At 56.6% G+C, this 10,715-nt stretch overlaps 1 protein-coding gene across 1 annotated transcript; it reads left to right on the top strand.

The window, feature by feature from the left end:
- The first annotated feature begins 1,272 nt into the window (after positions 1–1,272).
- CPSF4L (cleavage and polyadenylation specific factor 4 like) lies at positions 1,273–10,656 on the top strand. Its single transcript, XM_029928807.1, has 8 exons — positions 1,273–1,375; positions 1,939–1,989; positions 2,931–3,083; positions 6,208–6,303; positions 7,224–7,317; positions 7,781–7,820; positions 8,879–9,042; positions 10,281–10,656. The coding sequence occupies exons 1-8, from the start codon at positions 1,273–1,275 to the stop codon at positions 10,390–10,392; spliced, it is 813 nt and encodes a 270-aa protein (XP_029784667.1). The 3' UTR covers positions 10,393–10,656.
- Positions 10,657–10,715: the final 59 nt, after the last annotated feature.

The following is a 10,715-nucleotide window of genomic DNA, read 5'->3' as shown; positions in this document are numbered from 1 at the left end:
CCCTGGGCCCCAGCCTCCCACAGGTCCCCGCTCGGCCCCCTGCCTCCCTGGGAATGCAGCTGGAGGGAGGCCCCGGGCTTTTGGAAACTCTTGGATCCCTTCCCCGCCCTGCCCGGCCCCGCCTCGGCTCCAGGTGTCTCTCTCCCCAGCGATTTTCGTTTCTGATCCGGAGTTCAAAAGAACAACACATCGAGGAGGAGCGGAGCGACTGCCCCGGGAAAACAAAAGCCTGCAAGCAGGCTCCTTGGAGGCCAGCCGGGGCCTGCAGTGCGCTGCCCACCTCTCGCCGCTGGGTCCGGGAAGGAGGGCGTCGGGTTCCGTGGGCTCCTGTGCGACTCTGCAAACATCAGCTCCAGCTGGAGGGAAGGGGCCAGTTGGGGGCCAGGGCGTGGGGGGCGGGGGAGGCCTGCCCTAGTTAGAGCCCTAAAATGCTCCTTTGAAAGCGCTTTCAGAAGTCCCCAGCCCCGGGGGCAGGGGCGGTGTAAAAATAATAAAACAACATTTGCATAGAGATTTCGTTTACAAAGCACTTTCTCAGGGGTGGGAGGCGCTGGGGTGGCCGGCGGAATCCTGCCTGGGAGGCTTCTGGTTGGTTCCACCCCCAGCCGGGCTCGCGATTGTGTGCACGTAAACAAAGCGCTATTCATCCAACTATTTCCGATTCCTCTGGATTTGGTTCCTTTTCCCTCTCCCATGAAGAGCTCACTCAGGGCTTGTCACTCAGGCCAGAAAGGGGGCGTCAGGAGTCCCAGAGGGAGGGGTCGGCTGGAACCTGATTGGAGGGAAACGGGGAGGCGGGGGAGGGGAGCCTCCCTCCGCCCCCCTGACCCGCCCCCCTCACCCTTTGGCCCCCAAGCTCCTGGGAATCAGAACAGCCTCCCTGTGGTCGGTTTGTGCAACCCGTCTCACGGCTAACCTGTGGCTTTGTCTTCATGTGGAAAGACTGAGCACAGGTTTGGTAATGTCTGCGCCTATGCCATGCGTACGTGGGTGGGGTTTTGCTAATTCACCCCCGCAGCGGCCAGCATTGGGAGCAGGATATTAGGTACACCGGGCGGGGGCGCCGGGGGGCCCTGGGGCGTCTACACCTGCACCAGGTGGGAGTAAGAAGACAGTTGTGCGTAGAGAACAGCCCAGCCGACACCTGGCCCCTGGCCCCCGGGATGAGGGGGGCAGCTCCAGACCCTGCCCCCTTAAGGGCCTCCCATGAGCTATATAGGGTCCACCTGCAAGGGCTTGAGCAAGTTTTAGTGGCCCAGCAGGAGATGGAAGATGCAAGAGATCATTGCTGGGCTGGAGCAGTTCACCTTCACCTTCGAGAAGGATGTAGAGAGGCAAAAGGGCACTGGACTCCTGCCTTTCCAGGGCATGGACAGTGAGTGAGGACAGGCTGTCAGCCGGCCCTCTGGGGGACCTTGCACCACTCTGCAGGCCTCTCCGCTGGGCTCCTGATGGGGCAGCCCCTTCACTGCTGCACCGCAGGGGGGCCGAGTGGGGGACTGGGGCCTGCCCTCTGTGATGCTCAGCCTAGCCTCCCCCATTCTCAGGGGCTGAGGCCTCCCCTCTTACATCCTCTCAGGATCCCGGGAAAATGGCGCTGACTTCCGGGCAGCCCATTTTCCAGACTGTGGAAGCAGAGAGACCCAGAAAGGGAATTTTGCGAAGCCAGAAAAGTCCACATCCGCCTCCAGAGCAGCCTCAGGCCCCTCCAGCCCCTGTGTTTCAGAGTTGGGGGCTTCGGTGTTGGGGTCTCAAGGCTGGTTCTGGAGGCCAGCATCCAAAGAGCCGGGACCTGGCCCCCAGGCCCGAGCTTTGGGGAGGTTCAGGGTTGCAGGGGTGGGTGGGGACGGGTGAGGGCTTCCTGAGGAGGAAAAGACCCTCTGGCAGGTGCAGCCTCTAGAGGAAGCTACCTTCTCTCTTCCCTTGTTCCCCTTCTAGAGTCAGGCTCAGCTGTGTGCAACTTTTTCGCCAAAGGGCTCTGTGAGAAAGGTGGGTGAGCAGGTGAATGGGGGGTGGGGGAGGGCAGGGGCCGTCTACACACGTACACCCTCTTGCAAAGAACTCCAAGTGCTCTGGTGAAAGTCACGCCCAAGCGAGTTGTAGGCCCGGTGAGGGTAGGACTATTTACACAGAGCCCCTTCCCAGCTCCCCTCACATTCTATCAGAGGGGTGGCCAAGCAAGAGGCTGGTCCTGCTGAGGAACGTGGGCACTGGGGTGCCCCTGCTGACCACAGTACCCGCATAAGAAGGTAACAGAGTTACATAGGAGGTTTCTACTTCCTTGCAAATTGTTACAAAGCCGGCCCTTAGGTCAGCATGTTAGGTCTCTGGAGTCCGGAAACACGACCTTTGTCAGGGTTCTAACAGGTCCTCAATAAGCGCTATGCGCCAGGGGCCGTGATGGGTGGGGCCCCAAGCAGGAACCCTGGCTCTGCTCTCTGATAGGAGCACCACCCTGAGCCTGGAGGAGAGGGTGGGGGTCGCTGCGAGGCTCCTGGGAGCTGTCCTGACTTCCTGGGGCTTCCCTGGCTTTGAGAAGGGTGGGGCGCCTGGGTGGCTCAGTCTCAGGTCATGATCTTGCGGTTTGTGGGTTCGGGCCCCCCCATCAGGCTCTGTGCTGACCGCTTGCTCAGAGCCTGGAGCTTGCTTCAGATTCTGAGTCTCCTCTGTCTCTGTCTCATTTGTTCTGTCTCTTCTCTCTCGATAATAAATAAATGTAAAACAAAATTTTTTTTTTTAAAGTAAAAGAGAAGGCCAAGGGCAAGGCCCGGCAGAGGGGAACGTTTGGGCAGAGGTGCGGTAGAGCTAAGAGACAGCTGTCCTCCGTGTGGCCCCCACCAGGGGTCAGGTGATGGGGTGGGGGGAGCACTCTCCCGGGGAGTCCCAGGCAAGCCGGGGGGCCTCCCAGCTGGGTGCTCCCGTGTTCCCAGGGAAACTCTGCCCTCTCCGGCACAGCCGAGGGGAGAAGACGGTGGTGTGTAAGCACTGGCTGCGGGGACTGTGTAAGAAGGGCGACCAGTGCAACTTCTTGCACCAGTACGATGTCACCAGGATGCCCGAGTGCTACTTCTACTCCAAGTTCGGTAACGCCCCTTCCTGGCTCCAGCCCTTACCCGGGAGGTGCGGAGGGGGTGGATGGCTGGGGGGCGGGTGGCAGTGGGGACTGGGGGGACAGGAAGATGCCTTGACTGGGGCGCCCAAAGGAGGCTGCGCATGTCTCAGGTGGCCCCGAGCACCTGCTTTGCCAAACCCCCTAGGAACATCGGATCCCTGTCTCACTGTCTCACAGGCTCAGGCACATGCTGGTGTCCCCCGCCCCCCAGGGAAGGGTGGGGTGTGGCTGAACTCAAAGGCTGAATTGTTTCCCTCTGCAGTCCTGGCTAATCACAGACCCGGCCTGACTGTCCGGAAATAAACCTGGAAAGGGCCGTGTCTCTGTCCCCGGGGCTGGTGGTGGAGTGGGGAGGGGTTGGTCCAGGCCAGTGTTTCCCCAAACAGGAGGCATTTGAAAGCCACGTTCATCTTGCTGGCCAAACACAGAAAGCACCTGTGCCATTGACCTGTGTCCCTGTCCACTCTTTCCATTGTCTTGCTAATGCGGAGTCTTATTTTAGAAGCAAACTCTGCATCGTCAGTGGCAAACTAGCATCTCTTACTGGCAGTGCAGGGTAACCGAAAGCAAACGGTCATGAGGTTCAGAAGCACAACCTCAGAATCCTCTTGTGGGGTCGGGACCTGTGCCCTCCTTCCCTCTGGCCTCCAGGCGTCCTTCCGTGGTGCCCAGGGCTGCCCAGGGGGAAGCCATAGCCACTTGCCCCCTCATTCAGGAGTGAGTCGGCACGTGCGCTTCAGATCTTGTAAAATATCGTCTTCCTGGTAAAATTCTACAGCTCGGTGCTTTCCAGAGCTTGAAGGGGCCTTAAGGATTATCTAGTCCAGGGCTTTTCAAACTGGGTTCCAGAAGGGTAACCTGGAGGGAGTGGGAGGAGGCCCAGCCCTCCAGGGCCGCCTCTGACTGAGGTAGCTTTGGGGTGGCTCTCCTTAGTGCCAATGGCGGGGGGCGGCGGGGAGAGGTTTCAGGTGTTCAGGAAGAAAGGGATGCGTCCCCAAAGAGCCCCTCCCAGGCCAGAATTCTGTGTCCTGCGTGCTCGGAGCTGAGGGCCAGCTGCCTGCACGTGTTCTTAGAAGGGAAGGACAAAGTTAACCAGGAGCCTGCTCCCCTTAGTCACCACCTACACCTCTCTCATTTAAAAATGCCACTTATCTTTTTTTTTAATAACTTTTATTTTTGAGAGAGCACGTGCAAGTGAGTGCTCAAGTGGGGGAGGGGTAGAGAGAGAGAGGGAGACAGAGGATCCGAAGCAGGCTCTGTGCTAAGAGCAGAGAGCGCCCAATGTGGGGGTTAAACTCCTGAACCAGGAGATCACGACCTGAGCCAAAGTCAGAAGCTGAACCTACTGAGGCACCCAGGCGCCCCCCCACACCCCCGCCATGGCACTTATTAATTCCTTCAATAAAATTGGTTTGGTTTTCTTATGGGACTCAGACACTGTACAGGAATAGGACCAGGTTCCCTCTGCCTTTATAAACCTCTCATTGTGAGGGGCATACGTGGAAATCATTGAGTAAAGTGCATAACCTCTCTTTCTGCTCTTGAACTAATGAGTGAGGATCTCTAGTATCATATCAAAGTAATTATCGCTTCTTAAATTTTTAAGTTTTTTTTTATAATTTAGCTTTGAGAGACAGAGCATGAGTGGGAGAGGGCAGAGAGAGAGGGAGATACCAACTCTGAGGCAGTCTCCAGACTCAGCTGTCAGCACAGAGCCTGACACGGGCCTTGAACTCATGAACTGCGAGATCATAACCTGAGCCAAAGTCGGATGCTTAACCGAGGGAGCCGCCCAGCCGCCCCAAAGTAATTATCGTTCTTATTGGAAGTAAATCATTTATTTAGAACATTGTGTTGGGAGGTGTTGGAGTGGGAAGGGGGCAGCTGAGGGGGCCCTGGGGTTTGGGGCCTGCAGATCTCCTAAAAGGTACCTGGAACTCTGAAAAAGCGGACTAGAGGGTGAGGCGACGGTGCCACCTGCTGGCCGCCAGAGGAATGCAGAGCGGTGCGTGCAGGCCAACCCGGAAAGGTGACTTTCCCCTGCCTCCTCCATCCAAAGCTCACCAGCCCTAGGGGAGGGATGTCACTTCCATTCCTCAGAAGGCAGGAGCCCAGTGTCAGCACTCTGCCGGGGGCTGCACAAGGCAGTCCCCTCTCTGAGCACTGCTGTCATCCTTCGAGAGATGGGAGGGCCAGGAGGGAATGGCGATTTCAAACTGTTCTTGGCCATCAGCGGTACTCATCTTTGGGTGAAACCTGCTGTGCAGAAGCGTGACATTTAAGTGGATCTCTGGAGCAGGTTGAAAACCAATGGGGTGAACACCATGAGGTCCCTTCTGGCTCTGAGAAGCACCGAGTTGTAGACTTTTAAGGAGAATGGGATCGGAAGCATTCGCCAATTCTCTACTCAAATGAGGTGACAAATGAGCCAAATCCTCCCCATGGCTCCTTCAAAGCCCCTGGGCCCCTGGGGGGAATCTAAGAGGGTTCTTAGGACAATTTTCAACTGGTCTGTCCCACAAGCCTGGCTCCTTCTAGGGGATCTGGGTCTTGGTCTAAAACCCACAGATCATAGTGCACAGGCATTGTGTAACTATGGGGGTCCCTGGGTAGCATCTATAGCATCAGACCAGTGTCACTTAGGAGCATGCCGCTGCTCTTCTTGGCATTTCCGCCGGAAAAGACTGTGTCCTTGTTCTAGAAGCACCGTAGGTCTCTGTCGCGGAGATGAAGAGCAGAGGGCTTTAATCGAAATGTATCCACCCTGTGTCTTCTTGGATCTTTAGGGGCTCGCTCTGGCTCTCCTCGCCCTGCCTCCCCTTCGTTCCTTCCTCTCTGGTGGCCTCCAAATGCCTTCGGTTCCAGACCCTCCTTCTGGATGTCCGGCCCTGCCTCCACTCCTCTAGATGGGCTCATTCCTACCCAAGCCCACTTAGCAAGTAGTACTGAGATCCATCCTTCTTAGATTAGGAGATCTTTGCTGTCTTCGAAAAGCTGCTGCTGACGGGGGAAGGCAAGTGGCTTCTAGGCAAGGGGTGTGGTCAGTCTCCTTTGGGGAGGGGGGAGATGCCCATAAAGAATGCTGGACTTTTCAGGTGATTGCAACAACAAGGAATGTCCCTTTCTCCATGTGAAGGCAGCTTTCAAGACCCGGGACTGTCCTTGGTACGACCAAGGTTTCTGCAAGGATGGTGAGGCCCCTATGGAGAGAGTGCTAGGTGATCAGGATTGCGGGGGGAGGGGGGGCAGTCCCCAGCAGGGGAAGGACGTGTATTCCTGATAAAGCCCCATGGGGCGTGCCCCTGGGTTGCAATCCCAATGGAAGAAGACCTTTCCACAGCTCTCCCCAGGCTCTCGGATGGAAAGAACCCTCTGTGATACTGTAAGAGTCGGCCTGGCGTGGCTTCTCCCAGCAGGCTTGCTGGGGTTCCAATCCCAGGCACTGCAGAATGCATCAGCTGTGTGACCTTGAATGAATTGCCGAATGCATTTCCTCACTTATGGAAAGGGGAAACAGCGCCCTCACAGAGTAATTGAGCCGGTCCGATACAGGACCTCATAGGAAGCCCTTGGCATCGGGTCTGGCCCAGGGGAGACTGCTCACATGCAATCTCTATTTCTCTTACCTCCCTGGGGGTGTGCTGTCACCTAAGCATGCTGCAGCTGGCCATTAAGAGACAGGGTCCCCCCATCGGAGTCCCTGTGCGCTAAGTACCATGTTCTTTATTTTCATTGGTCTTCAGGTGCGACGTTCTGAGTCCCCAGCAGTGTGCCTTTGGGGGGATTTTAGGGGACAATTAGGGGTTTGCCCTTCCTCAGCTGTAGCTTCCGGAGCTAAGATGACAAACGACAGTCTACAACCACGCAAATCCTCCAAGATGCAGTGTGTTAGGGACACTTCCGACCCCACTGCTCAGGACTGGCCAGCTGGCACCCACCCTAGCACATTCCGAGGTGGCCTTTCCCCTCCCGGTCACGTGGCGAGGAAGCAGGTGCTTTGGGCGGCTCCGAAAGGACAAGTTTACACACCCTGTTAAGTGCAGAGCTGGGGCTGCCGTACCTTCCCGGTGAGATGTGTCGTGTGTGTCTCTGGCTGCTCTTTGCCCAGCAGGTCCCCGGTGCAAACATCGCCATGTCCGTAAGAAAATGTGTGCTAACTACTTCGTGGGCTTCTGCCCCGAGGGACCCAACTGCCAATTTGCACAGTAAGTATGACCCCTGGATTAATAGCTCCTGTCTAGTATGGGGCCCACTTGCTGGCTTCTGGATCCTTCCATACCTTCACTGGCCCAAGGTGGGAAATGAAGTGTCAGGCCAGCATGCACCCCCCGCCCCAGGGTGGTATCCTTTCTAGCTCCCCTGCACCTGCCCCCCCCATCCCCTGCTCAGTGCTGCACTGTCCTCTGCCCCAGGCTGTTCACATGTATTTGTGCGGGGCGCAGACATGTAGCTCTTCCCAAACTGCTCTAGAAATGAGCAGAAACGCTTAAAACCACCCCAGCTCTCTGCAGTTCTCTGTCTCCGCCCCCACACACCCCCAACCCCGCCAGCATGGGCTCTGAAACCTGGAATCGGCAGCAGGCTGGCGAGGGGCATGCTAATGAGCAGGTGATGGGGGCTGGAGCCAGGCTGTAACTGTCTGTCTCTCGCTCTCTCTACTTCCCTCAGTCCCAAGATGAATCTTTTATTCAACCAGAGTTACTCCAAGGTGAGTGCAGGCAGGGAGGGGGCAGGGGTGTTTCATTCTCTTTACCGCACATGCTCCCTGGAGAGCTCTTACTCGGGTACCGTGCCCAGCTACCCTCCCTCCCACACCATCTGCTCCAAGTACCCGTCAGTCCCAGAGAGGCACACGCCATGGCCCAGACCGCCCCCCCCCCCACCTCTGTAACCTCTGCTTCAGGTAGGACTGCTCAGCTGACCAGCCCCTGAATTCTCCTTAGGCGGATGCCATGTGTGTGTAAGTAATCTGTGGGGTTCTGAGATCCAGTCGGGCCTGTGGTCCAAGGTCGTTCCTCTGAATCGGGGCCATCCTGGTTGTACCCAGTCCCTGTGGGAACACACATCCTCTTCCCACTGCTCCCAAGCGCCAAGGAGCACCTGCACCAGGGGTCAGCAAACTACAGCCTGGGGGCCAGATCTGGCCACTGTCTGTTTTTGTACAGCCTGACAATGATTTTCTAGAAAAGACCGTAGGAAAAAAAAAAAAACTCAGAATGTATTGTAACACGTGAAAATGGCAATTTCAGTGCTTGGAGTTTTATTGGAACGGGGCCACGCTCGCGTTCGCATTATCTATAGCGGGTCTCGTGCCTGATTGGCGGCCGCGGAGCCCAGACGGCCCGCAAGGCCGAACATCTCTACCGTCTGGTCTTCTCCAGAAAGCCTCTGCTGACCCCTGGCTTGGACGGCTGGACGTCGGACAGCCAGTTCAGTCTGGCCATGGGAATAGGGGGCGGGCGCTTAGCCCCCGTCAATCAGTGGTCCCACATCCGGTCCCTCCGCCAGAGGGAAGGCGGCGCCGCACGGCAGGGCGCCCCCTGGCGCGTCCAAGTGGGATCTCGGCTGCAAGGTGGGAAGCCTCTTCAGTCTCTGTGCGCAATTCACAAGCCCATTTCTAAGGCTCATCAGGAGGCACGCTTCTGGCCACTAAAACCGTAATAAGAAAGCACCTTGAACCCTGCTTTACATTTAAACCCCTGGCCAGAGCCTCTGCCCTCGGTGTAAAGTCACCGTGTCTGCAGTGTTTTCTCCTTTTATCAGCAGCTTGTCAACTGGCCACGGGGTTCAGCCCCTCCTGCTTGTGCCTGGGAGCTCCGCCAGCCCCTTTCCCCGACGGGGGGCCGCCTCTCCCAGCTCAGAGGCCCCAGGAGCAGCTGGTCTCCTACCACCGGGGACCCAGGACACTGGAGCCTGGCCCGTGCAACAGGGTGAGTAGCAGCGGACTGACCAGGCTACTGCTCTGGGAGGGCTAGACGGGTGGGTGAGTAGCTGTTACCCCTTTGGGTCAGGTGAGACCACCATGCTGGGGTCTAGGGGTGTGAATGAGGGTAGTGAGGGGGCACTGCAACGCCAGTGTTACCCCAAGTCTCCACAACTCCATCTGACTTACCTCTGGCTAGACAAGGCTTTATTTCTTTAAAAGCTAGCAAGTTAAACAGCTTTAATTCCCCTCCTTTGCTGCCTATTAATTCTGAGTTGATATATAATGTCCCTCAAGGAAGGGAACATAGCACTTGGGTTTCCTCCCTGCCCAGTTTATCAAGAAAAACATCATACATACCTTCCTGAGATAAACTCTGTATGTTGTTCTGTGCTTTTGCTTTGTTTGGGGGCTTTAAACATTTTTTTAATTTTTTACATTTATTTATTATTGAGAGACAGAGAAAGACAGAGCACCAATGGGGGAGGGGCAGAGAGAGAAGGAGACACAGAATGTGAAGCAGGCTCCAGGCTCTGCGCTGTCAGCAGAGCCTGACACAGGGGCCAAACCCGAGAACCATGAGATCATGATCAGAGCCAAAGTCAGTCGCCCAACCAACTGAGCCACCCAGGCGCCCCGTGGGGGGATTTCACTTTTAAGTAATCTCTACACCCAGCGTGAAGCTCTGATTTGCAACCCTGCGAGCCAGAGTCACACTGTGCACCAGCTGGGCCGGCCGGGTGACCCGCCGGTCCTGTGCTGCTGGCTTCTTTCCGCTGTAAGAGAAAGCTCCCTCAGCAGAAGGCAGGAAGCAGGTCCTTGCCTTTCTCGTACCGTGACTATTGGGCCTTTGCACATCCAGAGCCCTGTTCTCTGGGATGGCGATCCTGGCTGGAATCTCAAGGTCTTTCGGGCCCGAAATGGAGCTTCATTTAAGATAGACTCCGTCAAGGGCACCGTGTGGCTTAGTCGGTGAAGCGTCTGACTCTTGGTTTTGGCTGAGGTCATAATCTCACGGCTTTGTTGGTTCAAGCCCCATGTTGGGCTCTGTCCGGAGCCAAGAGACTGCTTGGGAATCGCTCTCCCTCTCTGCCCCTCCCCCACTTGCAGTCTTTGTCTCTCTCAAAATAGATAAATTTTTGAAAAAGCTAGATAGGCAGCTAACTAGTGGCTCCCGAGACAGGTTAGGATAGTTCTCTTGGGACCGGAATTTACAAAGTCACACCATTAATTCCTTTCTTTTAGTGTCAAAAACTGGGCCATTATGCCAGCAAGTGCAGTAAGACTCCAACAGGTAGGAGTTACCAGAAAACAGCCCCTGGCCTGTGGGGTAACTGAAGACCTCCTAGTGAAGTGACCCAAAGGCCCTGCTGTCCCCGTGACCGCTAAGTCAGCCTGCACGGGGAGCAAATGCAGGAGTGTGCTGTGTTCGGGCCGACTTCCCCGTCCGCGGGATGGACGAGCTGCCAGAGACACAATGGGACTGGAGGCAGACGGACTGTGGCGGCGGACAACCCCTGAAGTGGGGGAGCAGCACGCGCATGAACCCCAAACCCAAGCTAGCGGGGAGGAGCCACCCCACCGCACAGCTCCCACACCTGCTGCTACAGACTGGCGATTAAATTCAGTGGTTTTCTTTAGCATGACCGCGGCCTCCCTGTTCAGGCTTCTTGAATTCCT

Source organism: Suricata suricatta, chromosome 17 (genome assembly GCF_006229205.1).
Source record: "Suricata suricatta isolate VVHF042 chromosome 17, meerkat_22Aug2017_6uvM2_HiC, whole genome shotgun sequence".
NCBI lineage: Eukaryota > Metazoa > Chordata > Mammalia > Carnivora > Herpestidae > Suricata > Suricata suricatta.
This window is presented reverse-complemented; position numbering and strand designations above follow the sequence as displayed.